Below are 21581 nucleotides of genomic sequence, written 5' to 3'. Positions count from 1 at the left end.
TTGTCCATCATGAATAATTAATCAACATTTTTTGAAACAGTTGCTAATGCAGGTTTCGAAACTTCATTCCAGGCACTCATTGTCATATGAAGTGCATCTAGAACAGTTATCTGCTTTGCAATATCGGATGATGTTCCCAAACCTTCATCTATAGACTGGACGATTCTTCACCTCATATCCGATCTATAAAAGGTCTTAAAGGTTTTTATTATTCACTGGTCGAGAGGTTGAATCAGTGCTGTAGTATTTGAAGGTAGTTTCATCTGTATTAAAAATGTCTTTAGAATTATAAGTGCTTAACACAGTTTGCCAAGGGGTTTTCAACCAGGTGTCAGCTGCAAAACCATTGGAATCCTGTTTTTCTCCATGAAGTTTTTTGTAAACAATATCATGCCTCTCCTTCCATCTTGTCAGCCATCCGTCCGTCACCTTAAACTGTGTAGTTTTTCAGCAAAATCATTAGCTTTTTGAAGAAAAATGCTACAATTGATTGGCGCATTAAATGAGTTGGCCTATTTGAACCAAACAAACAGAGCTTTATCTACTGTTTGGCATTTCCCTTCACGCTTCCTTTTTCTGGTTTCATTAATCATATTAGTGTTTAATGTGTGAAGTGATTTTAACAATTTTGACAAAGATGACCGAGGCACTCCTAATTTTACTGCCACTTCCCTTTGAGACATTACCTAAGTTTAATTTTTCGTACGTTTCTATAATTCACAACTTATCTTTTACGCTCAAATTCACTCTCTTTCTGTTCACTGACATTTTTTTTTGGTAGTAAAATTTAAAACACAGTAAAAAAGATAAGCTTCAATCAATAACAAAGCACACGGCATACACAAATTGCAACTAACACGACACAGGCAAGTGAGACGAAGTTTAGATATAGAAATGAAGAGCAGATTTCAGCGAAGGGGAAACACATTTCACCATAATAACGTGAAAACACAGAATTCCAGCTATTGGTATTATCGCAAATGAATAAGATCGAGTTTACTACCCATTTATTGCACTAACAGAAAAGCTCAATAAACTGGAAACTGCAAATTATTTTTGTTTTATGGTTGTAACCTCTATAAATGTGCTTTAGAAAAATATCACAGAGGCGTTCAAAACTGATTCTTATAACCGAAAATGCGATTCTAGTAAACGAAAGTGTAGTGCATTTTACTGATTTGGATCAGTTCTTCGAAATTTGATTCTATTGAGCGGCTGATTCTAATAACCAGTGATCACTATAACCGACGCTTACTGTATTTACAACTTCTGATGACTCAAAACGTTTTCCTTGCACTTTTCTTTAACTTTGGAAATAATAAAAAAATTGCTAGGTGCAAGATTAGGGCTGCAGGGTGGATGGGGAACGCATTTGACATTAATGATAGTTAAGTACTCGACAACAATACAAGCAATATGAGGTCTTCGTTGTCGTGATGCAGCATTCATCCACCTGCATGCAGTTGTGGTCATTTGCAACAAATGTGATCCCGTGAAGGGTGCAGACAGTTATGTAGTAAGATTCTGCAACAGTTGTATGATGTGGCACAACATGCTGGTAAACCATTCCTTGAATGCCAAAAAGGAGATGACCATAACCTTTCCTGCAGAAGCCACAACTTTTTTTTTGTTGATTTCAATATGAGGTCTTCGTTGTCGTGATGCAGCATTCATCCACCTGCATGCAGTTGTGGTCATTTGCAACAAATGTGATCCCGTGAAGGGTGCAGACAGTTATGTAGTAAGATTCTGCAACAGTTGTATGATGTGGCACAACATGCTGGTAAACCATTCCTTGAATGCCAAAAAGGAGATGACCATAACCTTTCCTGCAGAAGCCACAACTTTTTTTTTGATGTTGGCAATGACAGAGACTTCCAAACAGAGCTTTACTGTTTACTTTCTGGGTCAAAATGATGAAGCCAAGTCTCATCTGCCATTATCACCTTGTGCAGAACCTCACCATCTTTAGTAACCATCTGTTGCAGCTCCTGACAAATCTCCATGCAAACTTTTGTTCAGGTGTGAGTAGTCTAGGAACCCAGCATACACAAACATGTGTCATATACAAATGGTCATGGAGAATACCAGGTGTGCTTCCTACTGATAATCTCAACCTGACAGTTGCCTTACTGTTATACAACAACTTCTCTCACAAATACAGGTGTCTCCGTAGCCAGGTGGGCAGGAGCAGCAATGCGTAGCACATGCTTCTTGATTAGACCAGGGTTCGAGCCCGTGACCACCAAATATGGAGGATGCGGAAAGGTCAGGGAATGACCACCGCATATTCCCGGAGCAATATGGCCTTAGTTGCTAATGCTCCTAAAAACCAAATAACAACAAATACAGAAGCAGTGTTTATGGTCTCTGTGGTGACAGCAGTGGTTGGAGTTTCAGGACCACCAATTTTGGTGGTCCTGAAAAACCACCAATTTTGGTGAATGAATTAAGCCAGTGGTCTCAAACTCAAATAGCATGCGGGCCGAATGCACAATCTGAAAGCAGCTGACGGGCTGGAATTTTTTTTTTTTTTTTTAACAAAGTGAGAGTGAATATGTATATATTGCACCGTACTTACCCCTAGTGTATGGATACCACCCCTTTATAACCTGGCGTGACGCGTGTGTGTGTGGTGTGTTGCATGTAAGTTTATAATAAGTTTTGGAAATTTTACTTTTAAAATTTAATTTGCCTCAAACATGGTTCAATTGAAAATTTATTCGACACATACAGAAAATATATGTAAATAATTATAAACTTCTTTATTTCTTACTACAACTTGACACTTTATGGCATTTCGATTCTGATAAAGTTTGTAGCCTTTGAGAAAAATTACTAGAAACTATCTTCATCACGGATTGTATATGCTCATTGGTCAATCGGGTTCTTTTCTTAGACTTATTAATTTTCAACTGCAAAAAAAAAACTGTTCACTTATAAATGTACTCTCAAACAAAGCAATTATTATTATTGCAAAAATTCGTAACTGAAGGTATTTATCTTTTGACAAGTACGAATAAAAGTTAATCAAATCTGTATCTTCAAATCTTTGAATAAGATTTATATCACACTGTAAATTAATTAGCTCCATTTGTAGATTTTCTGGTGTGTTATTCACGTTTATTTTTAATGGTAATGAAAATAATGTAAAATCAGACTCCAAATCATTAAAATCTTTAAATCATTTTTCAAATTCTTGTCGTAATAATGCTATTTTTCTTGCATATTCTTGAGATTTTTAATTTGAAATAATAGGGCAGGATTTAAGATGTAGGAAATGTACAAAATTTGATTCCAGTTGTGTTTCCCATAATTGCAATTTAACTTTAAAAGCTTTAATACAAGCATACATGTCAGTGATAAGTTTATTCTTTCCTTGCAGCTCTTTATTGAGAATATTTAAATGGTCGGTGAAGTCAACAAGAAATGCTAAATCTGTTATCCATGTATCATTATGTGGTTTTATTTTTTTGTGTCATGAAAATTTTGATTTCATTTATTAAATCAAAAAACCGTTTTAATACAGCAGCTCGACTTAACCACCTCACCTCATTATAATAAATCATTTCTCCGTACTCACTTTCAATTTCTTCAAGCAATGCAACAAATTCTCGATGATTCAGAGTTCGTCCACGGATAAAGTTTACTGTTCAGTTACTGTTTCCATAACATTATCCATCTGCAAACTTTTGGCACAAAGTGCTTCTTGATGAATGATGCAATGTATAGTGCAAAAATTATTCTGAAATTTTTCTTCTTTCCCTATATTTCTTAATTTTATCGCTACTCCATTTTTTTTTACCAACCATAGCAGCTGCACCATCACTTGCAAATCCAACCATTTTATCCCAACTTAATTTATATATTACAGTTTTTATTTCAGAAAAAATATCCTGTGCACCAGTTTTTCATTTCATAGGAATTATTTCCAGTAATTCCTCAATTACTTCAAATTCATCACTAACACCTCGTACGAAAACGGCAAGTTGTGCTATATCTGTGATGACAGTACTCTCATCAACTGCTACTGAGAATGCTGCAAAATCTATACTTTTTTCTTTTAACTGACATCGTAAATCACTAGCAATTTTGTTAATACGTTCCGCTACCGTGTTGGCTGACAAACTAATATTTTTAAATAATTGTTGTTTGTCAGGACAAAGAAGTTCAACAGACTTAATCACACAATCTTTAAGGAATTTGCCATCAGTAAATTTGTTTTGTAATGATGTGTGCGAGAGCAAAACTTGTGTGAACTATTGCTTCACATGCATTGATTTATTTGCTTCAGTAAAAAAAAATTTTGTTGTCGTTATAAGCCAGATTTCAGAAACTGTAACTTTTCTTCCCTCAATTTGCCTTCCAACATTTCAAATTTTTCTTTATGATTCATTTCATAATAGCGACGTAAATTGTATTCTTTTGGAACTGATATTCCCTTATTACAAATAAAACACACAATTTTATTGCGCACAACACCACAAAAGTACATAATTTCCCATTTATCTTGAAAAACACGTCCTTCTTCGTCCTCTTTTCTTTTACCCTTTGTTAAAGACATGGCTTGCAGTTTAATCTATTAATTAAAATCACTATTATAATTTTATTTACAACTTTAATTTAACAAGATGAATTTTGTTTGCTTTCGTATGAAAGCAACACTCAAAAGTTATGCACAATTCTAAACGATAGGTATTGATATAATGTAGAATCTACATTATATCAATACCTATCGTTTATCGTTAGATCTACATTATAGATCTAACAACAAGCACAAATAAAAAGGTTTTACAAGCTGTACGTTAGTTTGTCTCCATCTATATAACAATGTGAACTGCGCAGCTGTGCATCCAGCTAACCAACTAGTGACTGATTCAAGGAAAATATATATCAGAAGTACCAACTCAATAGAAAAAATCAGAAACACCAGAATACTGAAGCGCCACCAAATGTCGGCTGGCGAACTAAATTTACTGATTGTACCGACGTGGGAAGTTCTCCCACCTTACCCCAGTCACATGGCCTGGCATACAAGCATACAGTGACAAAGACAAAGCCCCAACCTATTCATTCTATAATTTTTTCCTTCGATAGCAGTCGTACACATAAGCTCAGTCCATATCTATATGTCTCTAAAACTATAAGCACCGTATTTACAACAAATACATAATTGAAATGTATTCGTGGACCATGTAAAATTGCTTTGGGGGCTGGATGCGGCCCGCCAGTTTGAGACCACTGAATTAAGCCCATCTTTAACCATTCTAAATCACCTGTGAGCTGTGCTATATGGAAGTGCAGATTAACATTTCATACACTTCAGCTGATGTTTTCTTGAGACAGAAACAAAATTTGAGAGCAGCATACTGTTCGTCACGTATATGTTCCTGTTGACTGGTCATGGTTCGATTAATGCAAAGTTGCACAATTTAGGAATCACTAAAAGATCTAGTTGCCATTGTGGCAAAAGGGAATCATGGGAACATTATATACAGCTATGAGGAGTATAGCGATCTAAGAGTTAATTTGTTAGGCGGAAGAAACTTCTGCTTCTGGAAGCCTTGGATTGGTAATGCGGTATGGTGTAGTGCTGAATTACCTAGAGTTCTTGGCAATCATTCTGAATGGCTTTGCTTTGGTGGAGGCATGAGTTTGCTATATCCACTGCAACTCCAGCTCCTTGTGCAGTTTGTGATTCTACAGAGTTCAAGCTCATTGTGCTGGCAGTTCTATCTTCAGCAGGGCCTTAATCTGGAACTTGAATTGTTTCCTATATGTAAGTGTATTTTTTTCTAGTTATTATTGTTATTACTTACTGTTTTTTTAAGATCCTTCCCCCCCACAAATGGGCAAGCAGGGGATTGGTTTGTAATTCTCTAAATTAACTAGCAGTGTTGCAAAAGTTTTAGCAGGTACCACTTTATACAATAAAAGTAAATGTTCCTCACATATCAACATCCATTGTTATGTAAGTGAAACTGGATGGGCATAAACTTGACTGATCATCAAGGTCACAGTGTGCATGAGTCAACTGCACAGTTGCTATGTGATGCAGATTGGTTTTTGTCTTCAATTCTGCAGTTCAGCTAGAAATAGCAAGCAGTACTTTATTACTAGGAATAGCAAGCGGTTGTTCATGAAAAATTATGATCATTCTTTATTGAACAGCCCTGATATATAATATAATAAAAATATATGGTTTCTGCACTAAGCAAACTCAGTGCTCCACTGAGATAAAAAACAACTGTAGAACTGTCTACAAATTCTTAGAAAATATACAATAAAAAATTAGTTCAATATATTATTTATAATATTTTACCTTCAAAAAGCCTGTTCGTCTGTCAAGATTCAAATGAAGGTTTTTAATGTCTCCATATTCAGAGAACTTATCATAAATATCATCTTCTTGTGCTTCTTCATGGACACCAGTAACAAATAATATCCAGCCCTCAACAGCTAAAAATTAAATGCCATATTACACTCTTGGCATAAAAATATCTAAATAATTTTAATGATTTTCACTACTTAGTATTATAATTACCATAAAAATTTTATTTTCAATACAAAAAAGGGTCAAATTTAAAATACTATTAATTTTTAAATTTGAAGTGCACATGTTTAAAACAATTTGAGAGAATATCACAATGACTAAAACTGAGTACAACTAAAAATAAAAGACAGTTTAAAGGCCCAAACATAAATTTGATAAAAAGTAATAAGTGCATTATGATTACATTAAAATATATTTAAAACATTGCATTTATTTTAATTTATTAAGTCTCATTTCATCAATTTCAATCTAACTGGTCTTTCTGACAACTGATGGTAATGGACATAGTAATGGTTGCAACCCAGAAGACCAGCATGTTTTCATAGACAGTTGAAGTAAAAGCTTTAAAGCTATGTTGCTTATTTACAATGGGAATTCATATTCATCACATTTAAGGGAAGCATTACAAATGCTTTCTGGAAATCATTTTCTATAATATCCTACAATATTGCCTCTCAAGCTTTGATAACTGCAAATTTCCAAACTTGCAGCCTCTCTTTGAAGTGGGCAATAAGCCAGAAATCACACAGTACAAGACAATATGACAAATGCAAAACCCGTGTACTATCCTGCTTCTTCCGCGTTTCTGAAACTTTATAGTAAATACAGGAGGATATGCATCAAAAGAGATTAAAACAACAAACTTTATATTAATAATTTAACAAGTCCTTAAGTGGTTGCAATATTAACAAGTCCTTAAGTGGTTGCAATATTAACAAGTCCTTAAGTGTAACAAGTCCTTAAGTGGTTGCACAGGACTAAAAGGTCACCCACATTGTACTTCATAACAATTTCTCACATAGAAATAAGGGTTGTAATCCATAATGATCCTCAATAACTTCAAATCAATCTATTATCATACTGTTGCCAAGAAAGCAATGTTTTTAATTGCTGTCACAATGGAGAAAAATGTGATCAAAATAAAATGGCACTATTTGTTTCATTTGCTTGTTTGAGACTCAGTGGCACCAATATTTTATTATTTTCTTCAGTTATTAGACAAGCACAGAGACAAAAAATCATTACAGAAGAAATGTCAAAACACAGTCCCATTATTTTCTTGCAGGCAGCAAGCAGAAATAAAGTTTTGAAACACTGACCAATCCATAACTTGCAAATGATACAAAGCAAACACTTACTGAACCTTCAATCTTCTACATTCTAATTTGCAAAGAGTGTAAAAATTTACTGTAAACAAGCAAAAGAAACTGCCTTTGTTTGTTCGGTTGTCAACAACCCAGTCCAAGAAGGAAGTTACATAGACACGTGAAAAATATTTTTCTAAAATAAAAAAAAAAAAAATTTAAAAACAACTCTTACAGATATGAATATTAAATTTTATTTGAAATGGCAACAGCATTCACAATTATTTTGGGAAAATGAATAAAAAATAATACAAAACATTGTTATAAACTTTAAAAAAAATACAATAGTTGTAATATTATAATACAGAATACCAATTTTATATTCATATATATGTTATATTATTTTATATTTATTATATATATGTCATTTAATAGTATATTATATATATATGAGAGAGAGAGAGAGAGAGAGAGAGAGAGCATGTGTAAAATTAAAATAACTATACAGTCAATTCTGGCCACACCACTGTGATTCAAGAATACTCAAAATATGCATAAAAAAAACTGCGAAAAATATGGAAAAAAAAAAAAAAAAAGATATATTACAGAATCCACACAGTTCTGTTAATCAATAAAACAGAAAGAAATAATAACTAATCAATGCATTATAAGTATTTTAGACAAGCAGGGCTACCTACCTAGCCCCATGCAACTACGTAGGATATACTTCTCTTTGAACATATACTTGACATTTACAGAAGCCATTGTGAAAATATAACTGTATGTCACAAATAAAAATTCTGTTATATTTGAGAATTTTATTGAGCCAATTTCATTTAACAGCACACAAATGAAAAGCAAAATAATAATAATAATAATGTGGCCCTTTAAAAGGTTGTGCAACAATGATTGTATACAAACAAGGCCAGGTTAACCTGGCCACCTTAGAGCAGCCATATCTAGATACCAGCTTCAATGACAGCAAAATGAACACACTTTTTATTGTTTGAGGGAGAGAACACAGCCCTTTTCATGTTTACAGAGAGAAGCAGCATTTTCTTTGTTGGCAACCTGATGCTTAAGTCTTGACACAGCTCTGCACATGTACCAACACTCTGTTAACTGTGTTTTCATCAAATGGAAAAAATGTTAATACACTTATTTTGTCCATTCTTAAAGTCACTGGATTCGTGATCTTTCAACTCTTTTAAAAGTGCCATGTAACTATGCTTACTATTTTACCACATCTTAATAAACTTTTAATGTTTTAGCATTAGCATTAGTAGAGGCATTTGATGCAAGAAAGCAAGCTTATGCAGCATCAGCCAAAAAAATAAAAAATAAAATAAAAAACCACTTCCACTTCACCCCTCTGTTCGTTCAAAATATCTGTCCAGCTGAGCCTTAAACTTATTTAGGCTATCAACTTCCACGACAAGGGATGGACGTCTGTTCCACCAACCAACCACCCGCTGGCTAAAGGCAAATTTCCGCACGTCTATCCTACATCTGTCTTTCCTCAATTTGAATTTATGCCTTCTCAGGAGATTATTCTGAGCGAGAGGAAGAATCCCATCAGCACTGAGCATGCTTAAACCATTCAAGGCTTTATACACCTCTATCAGATCACCTCGCTGGCGCCTAGTCTCCAGACACTATAATTTGCAAAAATTAAGCCTTTCTTCGTAAGAGCACCCCTTTGTTCCATTCACTAATCTTGTTGCCCTTCTCTGTACTCGTTCCAGCAGCTCTACATCCTTTTTGAAATGAGGCCTCCAGACCTGTATACAATACTCCAGGTGCGGCCTGACCATTGCCTTATACAAGGGTATAATCACCACCTTATCCCTGCTAGAAAAATTCCTATATACAAAGGGTACTAGGAAAGTTTTGCAATACAGCTTTGTTTATTTAATTTTTTCAAAGTAATTTCCTCTACATTCAATACACCTCTCCATCCTCCGAAACCAATCTTTAAACCAGTTCTGCCAAGTTTCACTAGGGAGTAAAGCACACTCGTGTCCCAAGCCCGTAGAAGGTCCTCATCACTGGAAAACTGCCTCCCTTTTAGCTTCATTTTCACATGCGGGAACAGTGCAAAGTCGCAGGGAGCAAGGTCTGGACTGTAGGGAGGGTGCTCGAGAAGTTTAGTCCTATCGTGGTCAAATATTCGGTGCAGGCTTTGGCGCGGTGAGCTGGAGCATTATCGTGATGGAGATACCAGGTGTCCATTCTTGACTTTGGCCGCAGGTTCTTCATAGATCCAATGACTTTAGGCAGGCATTGTTCAGTATACCCCTTAGCTGTGACTGTCTTCTGCGTGTCCAAAACGACACGTTCCACAATTCCACTCGATTTGAAAAATACAGCTATCATTTTCTTCTTTACAGATCGGGATTTTCTGACAATTACGGGTGTGTCGTCATCATCAAAGACCCAAACTTTGTTTTGAGCCTTGGTCGGCAGATCGTAATAGTACAGCCAAGTCTCGTCACCTGTCACGATGTTGTTCACATACCGAGATTGTCCCTTATCAAACTTTTTTAACATCTCCCGGCACCAAGTCACACGTCGTGTCATCTGCTCTTCAGTCAGTTGATGCGGCACCCAGAGAGAACAAAGTTTCTTCAAGTGCAAATGATCTTGCAGAATCGAACGAATTGCTGGTGCATTTAGGCCCAAAGTATCCTCTATCTGTTGGTAGGTCACTCGCCTGTTTTCGTCAAGCATTTTCCTCACAGCAGTAACGTTTTCCTCCGTAACTGACGTTCGTGGCCTTCCCGGCCTCTCAGAATCCTCCAGAGTGAAATTTCCCCTTTGGAATTCTCTATACCACCTGAATATCGTTGTACGATGTGGACAATCATCATCTAGTGCAAGAGTCATTTCTTCTAAGCACTGGTCTATGGTTAAACCACGCACGAAATTATACCGCAAAACTGTCCTTATCTCATTTCGTGACCACGATGCCATCACAAGCAGTTTACACTCTCACTACTAATGAATAACTGAGCCCATCGACTTGGCGTGGCGGCTACTATGCATGTATGAACATGTCTCAACATGCAGCAACAAGCAGCTTCCTGTGATTCATTGTTGTGTCATATTGCAAAAGTTTCCTAGTACCCTTTGTATCATCGACAATACACCATGAGCTACTTTTGCAGCCCGTCTACACTGCTCAGAAAACTTCATATCTGCCAGCACAACCACCCCCAGGTCCCTTTCATTCTCTACCACTGTCAGTGTAGTACCACAGAATTGATACGTTGCTGTGGGGTTGCTGTTTCCCATGTGTAGTACTTTACATTTGTCAATGTTAAACTTCATTTGCCACCTCTCAGCCCATCTACTCAACCTTTCCAGATCCTGTTGCAGCAGCATAGTGTCAGTAGTGTCCTTGACAACTCTGCCTACCTTTGTATCGTCTGCAAACATTGACATTAAGCTTGATATACCATCATCAATATCATTTATGAATACAGAAAACAATAATGGACCCAACACTGAGCCCTGAGGGACCCCACTAATAACATTAGTCCACGACAAGCAGTGTCCATTGATTACCACTCTCTGTCTTCTCCCCCTCAGCCACCCCTCTATCCACAGCAGCAATTTGCCTCCAATGTCACACTGCTCCAATTTGTGCAGCAGTCTTCCATGAGCAACAGTATCAAAAGCCTTTCTAAGATCCAAGTATATAATATCAAAGTTATTTCCTGCATCCAGTTTCTTTGTGACTGCATCATAGTATCCAATCAAATTGGTCAGGCAAGACTTCCCCTTAACAAAACCATGCTGTGTCCGAGCTATAACTGAAGTCTTGTCTAAATGATCCTGCAGTGCTTCTTTAACTAGTGGATCCATTAATTTTCCTGGAACAGAAGTTAAACTCACAGGTCTATAATTACTTGTGTCAGCCTTTGATGCTCTTTGTGAATTGGGGTCACATTTGCATATCTCCAGTCTGTGGGTACCTCCCCTGAGTCCAAGGAAGCTCTCATAATTATGGCTAAGGGTTTGCTTACTTCCTCTGCTGCCTCTTTTAATATAACTGGATAGATCCCATCCATCCCGGGTGCCTTTCTTGTGTTTATCTTCAACAATTTCTCCTCCACTTTACTCTCAGTTATTACAAGATTCTCTAGCTTACTGCTAGAGTTGAATACTCTAGCAGTAAGCTAGGGAATCTTGGCTTTCCCCTTGCTAAATAACTCCTCATGTGTGAATGTCGATGCAAAATATTCATTTAGTTTGTTAGCTACCTGAGCAGGATCATCAACAGTTGAGCCATCGATATCAAGTGGACCAATCTGATTCATCCCCTTCCTTCTAGAGTTTACATAAGTAAAGAACTCTTTGCTGTTTTTCTTTGCATTCCTTGCCAAAGATTTCTCGTAATCTGCCTTCGCCTGCCTAACCTCCTTTGTAACTTGGTTACAGATCAACTTGTATCTATCATAGGCTTCTGTGTCACGTGTTAATTTGTATGTATCCCATGCATTTTTCTTCTCTGCCATATGTCTCATTAGTTCATCTGACATCCACTTAGGCCTAAACCTTGAACAATATTTCTTAGTTGGTATGTAAAGCCTAGTAGCTTCCAAGATAAGTTCTTTGAATGTTTCCCATTTTGCATTTGCTGTTGGTAACATCATCAGTTGGTCCCACTGTATAGAATTTAAATACAGTCTCAGTCCATCGTAGTCGCCTTTACGAAAGCAATATCCCTTCCCTTTACCCCTAATGGTAGTTACCTCTTTGAGTAAATCCCACTTCAGCACACTGTGATCACTGCCACCTAGTGGTTCATTTATCTGCAGATTCTTAATGCATGATGAATCACTGATGATAATCAAATCAAGAGTATTCCTCCCTCTAGTTGCCTCCCGAACATGCTGATGTAGAAAACAATCATCCAATAAATCCACAAAAGCCTTGCTAGTGTGTGAGTGACCAGCCCCCAAATTCCAGTCAGTATCTGGAAAATTAAAATCTCCCATTATAAGACTCTCTCATTTACTGGCCCACTCTATTTCCCTGTACAGTTTCTTATTATACTCATCAGAGTCATTAGGCCTATAGCAGTCTCCTACTCCCAATTTTGATCTCCCAATGCTTATGTCACACCAAACTGACTCGACACTGAACTGTCCAGCGATGTCCACTGGCTTCGCTTCCTTGGATTTTATGTATTTCTTAACTAATAGCATAACCCCTCCTCCCTTCCTACCCAGTCTATCCTTTCTGTAGACGTTGTACTCTCCAAATTCTAGTTCTGCATTCCTTATATATGTGTGACACCACGTCTCTGATATCCCAACAATATCTGCCTTTGATGTTTTGAGCAATACCTCAAATTCATCAAATTTATTTACTAAACTCCTAGCATTGGTGTACACGCAAGTATACATGCACCTATTTCTATTCTTAGCTTCCCTAACACAACCCATGTGTTTACTTGTACCGCAATGACTCCCAGCAGTCTCTGAAATATCCTGCATCTTGTTTTTCAGGCTTCTGCTCATTCCAATAGAAGCAGTGCAAGAATCTCTTTCACCTCTGCCAGTGGCTACTGTTAATCTATTCGTCTCCCCCCAAGCTAGCAGTTTTCCGACCCACCTAACACTGCCTCGATAGCATCAGCAAATATTCTTGCACCCTTTCTATTTAAGTGTATCCCATCTCTGCAGAAGCAATCTCTCCTGTTAACAAGTACAGTCCAGGCTGAAAAAAATTCTACCCCTTGAGCCTTGCACAATCTTTCCAGGGCCGAATTGATCGACAAGGCTCTCAATCATATACTCCCTCCTATCGTGTCTGGGCAGAATTGCAGACACTTTCAAATTCAACCCTATTTCACGGATTTTTTTCAACAGTGACCTGTACTTGTTAAGCAATTCTGCCGGTCTCCTACTCTTGATATCATTAGTGCCAACGTGTACAACTATATCACCTTTTGTGCCCTTAAAAGATGATATCTGCTCTACAACGTCATCAACCTTTACCCCTGGCAGACATACCCTGGTCCTGTTCCACCTATCCTTTTTACAAAGCATGTTCCCCGTTTCCCTGACAATAGAGTCACCAACAACTACTAGTTCCTTTGGGACCAGCGCATTCTGCCTTGGGGGTTGCTGCTGTGTTGCGCGATGACCAAGTGCAAGCTCTGGCGTTGATGTGGGCAGCTGAGAGCTTGATGGGCCCCTCAATTTAGTTCCTTCGAGGGCATCCACCCTGTCCTTCAAGCTCTCATATAGGCCCATAAGAACGCTGAGTTTTTGCCTGATTTTGATACACTCCTTGCATCGCGCACACGCAAAGACATCCCCCATGGCAATATCATGTCCCGTACCTGAATGCTCCACAAACATGCAAGCTGTGCATTTTAGAAGGCTGTGATTCAGAAGGCAACTGCCCCCCTCATTTCTCCTCTGAGCCACAGCACTTCCATTAGCTTGAGCCTTTTGTTTTGCTGCTCTGGTGTGAGTCATGATTTCTTTTAATTTAAATAAAATTTCAATTTCAGTTTATAACCCTAACTTATCTCCCAACACAGTTATAACGGGATATATATTTTTTAGTGTCAAGTATTAATTATCTCCGAGTTCCCTTTATATAACTTCCGTATCAGTTATGTATTAATTAATTATGTTACGTTTGTAATCTAAGTCAGTATATGTATTTAGTTAAAAGTACAATTTAAATGCCAACGAAGTTCAACAAGTTTAATAGATTTTACCGATCACTGAAAATATTATAACCTATACTATACTAACACTATCTAGGTTCGATATATAACGATCATATGACAAAGACAAAGGCGGGAAGTTACGAACGGTGAATCCTCGTTCAGCGGAGTTGCGACTTGTAACACGTGGATACCCTTACCGATACTTTTATGCAATTGCAAGGCCGAGTAAAGAATAAATACACCAAATTAATCAGAAAATCACAAAATAATGCTATGCTACTAAATTTAAATCAAAAGTTTTAGAAAAACAATAATTTCAAATTAATAAATAAGAAAAATCCACTTAGTGGCTTTGAACACGTCTGGCCCCTACTAGCCTCGCCAGCAGACAACTCAAGTTTTTCGTTGACCTTTTTCCAAATTTAGAAATACTATATGCTATTACATAAAACAATGTACTTTTTACTATTAATAATACCAGTCATAGCAACATCCAAAACAAATTTCCTTACGGTGTGCCTACTTGCAATAAACTAGCACATGAACTTCCAAAAACTGTCAGTCTATATAACCAGATCAAATCTCTATATAAACCTGCAGTTTTTATCCAGGCATACAGCCATAACAGCTAACTCTTAAAGTTTTACTTATGCATTTCTATACAATCAAACCACCAAAATCTAGAATTCCATTATCTGGCAATACACCCAAAAATCAATATATTGTTCTAGGACTGGCCAAAGCAATGCATTTCATCTGATTGCACATTGGGGGAAATTCAGAGCTCCAAGTGCCAATTACATTCTAACAGCAGTTGGAAGAGTCCAATTACATTGTTCATTTTATAAAATGTGAATTTAGCAAATAACAAAGATCTCTTTGATCTGTTTCTATAAGCTGAAAAGAATATAAATTTCTCATAAATATATTCTCCATAGATATTGTGACATGGGATCAAATAGCAGTACAATAAGTTTTTTTTTTTTTTTTTTTTGATTTGGTAGTTGTTGGCGCATCGGCTTCTGTGGCCATATTGCACCTCCCAAGGTTTTTGCAGTACTTTGATCCAAGCCCGAGGCGGGAATCGAACCCGCGACCTTTGGGTTGCCGGGCAGGTATTTTACCCACTCGGCTAGCCCGGTCGGCAGTACAATAAGTGCCCAAACACTAAACAAATAAAGCTGACAACAATAAAGATTGGTAGAGTTAATGATTAGTGCCAAACAGAGCTTCAGAGTGACCTAGAGAGAGACTTCAGTGATGATCAGAAAAGTGGCAGCTATGCTTTAATCCAACAAAGTGCAAGGTCTTATAAGTGGGGAGCAGCAACCCCAAAATAACTTATACACTTGGTGGGGTTGAACTAAAGTCAGTAGTGGAAGAAAGGGACTTGGGAGTTACAATACGGTCAGACATGAAATTTGCCAAGCACTGTAGACAGGTTGCAAGGAAGACCCATGGTATCCCATCAATGATTTATCGAACATTTGCTAGTAGAGATAAGGATGTCACAATCCCATTATATAAGGCTATTGTTAGACCACACTTGGAATACTGTGTTCAAGTATGGAGACCAAACCTAAAATAAGACATCGAGCTTCTTGAAAGGGTCCAAAGATGGGTAACTCACCTAGTGAGATTGGCAAAAGGGAATCCATATGAGGAAAGACTGTGAATATGTGGGTTGCAATAGGGTGCCTAACTAGGCACCTTAACAGGAAACTGATTGAGGTGTTTAAGGCTCTGAGATGCATAAGTAAAATGAATGTGTGAAATTTTCACAGTTATAAATGATTCTAGAACCAGGGGCCATAAATTCAAGTTACGGGGGGGGGGGGGAGATTTTAGACTGGATTGCAGGAAGTTTTATTTTAGCCAGTGAGTTATAAATTACTGAAATAAGTTACCAACACAGGTGGTAGAGGTTGGCAGTTTGGGGAAATTTAAAGGTCAGTTACCTACGGGAGGAGGGAAATGTATGGGTTGCCTATTTCCTTTTCAATTATTATTTATTGTTTATTATTATTATTTTATCTTTCTTTTTTTAAGCTGGTGCAGCATAAGTCTTAGGCTTCCTTGCACCATATGGCCATTACTAATACCTTCCCCATCCCAGTGTATAAATAAAACTTATCCTTTATCTCAACTAAAAATTGGAGGAATAACATTCTATCACTTCACAGAACAAAAAGCCAATTTGTTATGACTGCATAACAAAAAGTGGGGACGGGGTTATTATTTGTTCCCATAATGCCAAAATGAAGTTTATATCAATAGAAAAAAATGCCCAACATTTTAGCCAAATAAGCATTTCACCAAAAGAATACATTGTTCTTGTATTAATGTTGATGTAACAATGATCGATAAAATGGTAGTCACAGTTTAGAGAGGGTGTCTACTCACTGAGTTAAAAGTGTAAAGAAACGGTTAAGACATTAAATTGTAGGATGACCAGACAAACTTACCAAATTTAAATGTCTGAGAACTGATGGTATGAAAACAAACATCAAATGGCCATGAAGAAACCTGTAACAAAAAGAGAACTAATAGAAGCTATTATAAGGGTATGGAACCATGCATTATCACAAGGTCACACAGTGCTGTAATTATTTTCTTCAATGCATAGGCATTATCGAACTATCATATCAACTAAAGAATGCATGACCAAAAGTTCTAACAAAGGTTAATTTCTATTTCATAATTTCCAGAGAAATGCGTGAACTGAAAAAGCTTCTGAAAATCAACCAGCTGGTCACATTTTCTAAGTATGTCAAAAAGACAATTACATAATTTTATGTTCTTTTTATTAAAATTCACTTGATTATGGCTGGTTAAATTTTCTGTAAAGGAATGTTGCTGACAATGACAATGTTGGCATTAAAAAAATGCAGTAAAATGCTAATTAACCAGGCTAATAGTGATGAAAGGAATCACGAATAAATAATCCAACTAATGCAAATTATTTCTGGCTCGTGCAAATGTGATTTTTTTTTTTTTTAAAAAACACAACACAGTGGAAAACATGCCTTGAGCTTCGGCTTGCATATCAAAAAACTTCTAGCAATGACCGACAAACTGACTTAAAATATATTTATTAAAATAAATAAATAATATCTACATAAAATATTAAAACAGAGATAAAATATAAAATAAAATAAAAGCATTAAAATACAATAAGATAAAAGTGCTAAAATACAATAAAATATGGATAAAAACTAATAAAATATACAGCAGCTTTTGAGACGAAGTGCCTCTTCATCAGCTTAGTTGGTGAATGGTGTATTGCAGTATATATACGTTGGTTACAACAGCAAAAGTCAGCCAAGCATGATCATGCATCACGAGTCTGGTGTCGGTAGAGCAGAATTACGTACACATAATGATCACCAGTGCTCATCGCACTGCAAAACAGTAATTCCATAACAGGGTGCAAGTGCACTCCCCTAGTGCGATTCATGGTACTATTACTGCCACCACAGCTTCTAGGGTAGTTTGTAATTGGATGGGCCTGGGCAGTATGTTAAGATTAACAAGAATAGCTACTCCTGCAAGGGCAGGTGATTATGAGCTACTATCTTGTCTGTACATGATATAATTTGGAAATTTTGGCAAAACTTGCAGTGACAAGAATGTTTCCTGTAGGAATACCCCTATGGGATAGAACTAAATGAGTATATCCCTTAAGTCACTAGAATGAAATGCTTAATCTTCTGCAGTTCACTTTACAATGTTGTGCATTATTTAGATTTAACTGTCGAAGATTCATCTGAATGTTTTTTGTATGCGGGTATTTTTTGGGGAAGATGAGGGCATTCAGTATACAGTGTCATTTGTATGAAGTTCTAGTATGGATTCATCATTATCTGAATGTCCATCCACTTCCATACTGTTGGCGGGTGATTTGGTTTTATTACAGTCTTTAACAGTTTTCAGTGTCATTTGAGACTTTTGGAGTAGCAGTTGGGATAATAATCGGAGTGTTAGTGGCTTCACTGGTTTTAGTTTTAGGAGTGTCTTTCCCAGAGGTTGATCGAGTAGCTTTAACCCAGTTAGCTAGAGATGTGTTGGGCGGTACTGACACATCTATTTGAGCTACAGTTGAAAAATAGCTTTGGATGCAAGATGCATAGGATTGACTAGGCATGGTCAGTCAACATAACTTGTCTGCATGTCTCAGGATATGTGATCTTCTGTTCTATTTCATATTTTTTAATTTTCTTTCCAGTTTTCCATATTTCACATGATTTAGAAAAGACAGGGTGATTTCCTTTGCAGCTGGAGCAAACTGGAATTCAGGCTGAACAAGCTGCCTGGAACGAGAAATAGGATAAATGGCATCACCTCTACATGTCTGCTGGGAATGGCCACATTTATTCATTATTCATCATTATTCATTTGACACTGATTACCTTTCGATTGCTAGGTTCCTGAACTAATTCCTCTTCATACACTAAGTATATGTCCCACTACATGATAATGCCTTTCAATGAATTTAAAGTATTGCGGGGAGTAACAGATATCCACTAAATGCTGCTGTCTGTAATAGCCATTCAAAATATTGAGATGGTTTTTTCAATCAGGTCGCCAGATTGTATCTGCTTCACGATTTTTTGTGATCTAGCACAACAGATTCCAAATATTTTTGGATCAAATATGGTGAAAACTTGCCCACAGGCTGGGTGAGTGCATCACCAAAAAAAAAAAAGCTGGTATGTCATGGTGCTTCTCTTTGAAGCCTTTTAGGTTAGTTAAAATAATTATTTCAGATGTAATTGGTCTTAAGCTTGAAGGCACTAAAAGTGGAAAGTTGTTAGAGTCCATGAATGCTTTTAGCCCTAGGGAATAAGCTATCCCTCAGGTTACCAGCCTGCTACGTGAAGGCAAGAGCAGTGCTGTTGTTGTTGTGGTATTTTCTGGCACAAGGGCTACTTAGGCCATATTGTACCTGCCAATTGACTTTACATATAAGAACTGCTTGTGCAGCAGTTAGAAAAGGTCATACATTTGAATTTGTTTTAAGTAGAGAAAGAATTCAGAGAGATTTGCTTCTTTACCTATGATGCTATTGAGAGACAGAGGTTGTATATCTGAAATGAAACTAAAAGACATTTATCGGGCATTGACGAACAAGCTACATTCAAGGAGTATAGGTTTTACTGTAAGTGGTTGCGAGCAGTGTGCACACTGTGGAGGATCATTTCCTGTAAGCAGATAGAAATGTGTGAGGTGAGTGTGATCTATTCGGGTTCTGGCTAAGATCACTTATTTTCTATTTTTACAAAGGCTAGAATTCCATGGTTGTGGTTCAGGTTTTATTTGAAATAGCTTGTTATTTGTTTGTATTTTCCATAGAAGTGTCCGTTGTTCCATAGATTTTCTCCATATATTGTCTATAATCAGGATATGGGACTAGATCATTTGTTGAGGCTATGTAGGAAGGATGTTTTGCAGCATCATCTGCACATTCATTTCTTTTTTTTTTTTTTTTTTTTGATTTGGTAGTTGTTGGCGCATCGGCTTCTGTGGCCATATTGCACCTCCCAAGGTTTTTGCAGTACTTTGATCCAAGCCCGAGGCGGGAATCGAACCCGCGACCTTTGGGTTGCCGGGCAGGTACTTTACCCACTCGGCTAGCCCGGTCGGCTACATTCATTTCCTGGAATACCACCGTGGTCAGGGATCCAAGAGAAGATAACAGTTTGCTGATGCTCATGAAGATGCATCAGCTTGTCTTATGAGCTTTAATAAAGAATTGTTAGGTGAGGAAGTGCTTTTCAAAGCTAAGAGCACTGTGAATCAGTATATATTATGCTTTTATTTACTGACAGCAGCGAGATGTTTTTCAGAGCAAGCTTAATGGCATGGAGCTCAGTAGTATAACTGCTGCATTCGGCTGGAAGTGAAATTGAAACAGTTGTATTAGGGAAGACAGCAGCTGCACCCATTTGATTGTTAGACTTTGAACCATCAGTATAAATCTTGGTAAAGTGAGGGTATTTTTGTGTGTAAGCAAAATGTAGTTGTTGTATGTTAATATTTCCTATAGAACCTTTACATTGCTCAAAGTATTCAGCAGAAGTAAGTGTGAAGTCCACGGGGGATCTGGATCTTTTGATTCTCGGAAGATATTATCAAGTTGAATGTTCCAGCTTTCTGTTAGATTCTGCAGTCTGATACCAGTAGGCCGAATTGTTCTGGGTTTTTTTGCATAGTGGATTTTCCACTGAGGATCATGCAACAGTGACCAAACAGGATGAGTATGCAGGCTTTTAATTTTAGCTGAGTAGTTCATCAGCAACATCTTTCTTCTGATGCTAAGTGGAGTTTCACGAGCCACAACAAAGACTTTGAACTGGTGATGTTGTGTATGCAACTAGGGCTATCCCATAGAAGAGTGTTGGATGGGGGAAAGATGGGCTAAGGTGCTCTCCCTAGCTGAGTCATAAACAGGTGCTCCGTCGTCTAGCCAAGATCTAATTAGGGACTTATATAAGTGGAGCAGGGTATAACAATTTGCACCCCAAGATGTACTGGAGATGACCTGGCATTATTCATTTTCTTTGTGCAAGTGGTTCTTAGATATTTGATATGCTCCTAGAAGTTTAACTTCTTATCAAAAATTAGCCTTAGGAGGCAAACACCATTCACGATTGGTAGAAGGCGATTGGCCAAGTGCAACTCAGGTTTAGGATGCATTCTGTGCTTTGTGCAGAAATTTATGACTGTAGATTTGTGGCTTGACAGTTTATATCCATTTTGTGCCATCCATAATTCAATGTTATTTATGAATATTTGTAGATGCCTCTCGATATAGTTCATATTCCGGGAATGGCAGGTTATGGTAAGATCATCTGCATAGATATATGAGTCAATGGTGTTTGTAATGCAGTTTGTGATATAGTTTATTTGTATTGAAAAGAGTGGCACTAAGAACAGAGCCTTGTGGGACTCCTTCTTCTTGTATGTATGTTTGAAATAAAACCTGCCAGTGCTTAACTTGGAAAGATGTGTGTCGAAGGAAGCTTTCAATAAAATATGGTAAATGGCCTCTCGTATGAATAGAATGATCTCTTAGGATGCCGTATCACCATGTGGTATCAAAAGCCTTCTCTATATCAAGCCATATCATGACGAGATGTTGATTTCTGATGAATGCATTTCCTACGTTTGATTCAGCTTTTGTCACAAGGTTTAGGAAAGATCTATTCTTTCGAAAACCAAACAATGTCACTGATTATGTTTCGGGATT

At 37.2% G+C, this 21581-nt stretch overlaps 1 protein-coding gene across 1 annotated transcript in view; it reads right to left on the bottom strand.

Annotated features, from left to right (window-relative positions):
• The window catches only part of tsu (40S ribosomal protein S12 homolog tsunagi), a 93757-nt gene that overhangs the window by 33201 nt on the left and 38975 nt on the right, over positions 1–21581 (bottom strand). Inside the window, exon 4 of the mRNA XM_090377210.1 lies at positions 6323–6459. Coding sequence (XP_090233336.1) covers positions 6323–6459 — 137 coding nt within the window. The remainder of the gene's footprint in view (positions 1–6322; positions 6460–21581) is intronic.

This window comes from Mastigoproctus giganteus, chromosome 7, assembly GCF_048544385.1.
Source record: "Mastigoproctus giganteus isolate SK-2022 chromosome 7, ASM4854438v1, whole genome shotgun sequence".
Taxonomy (NCBI): Eukaryota; Metazoa; Arthropoda; class Arachnida; order Uropygi; family Thelyphonidae; genus Mastigoproctus; species Mastigoproctus giganteus.
Note: the sequence above shows the minus strand (reverse complement) of the source record. Positions and strands in the feature narration are given on the sequence as shown.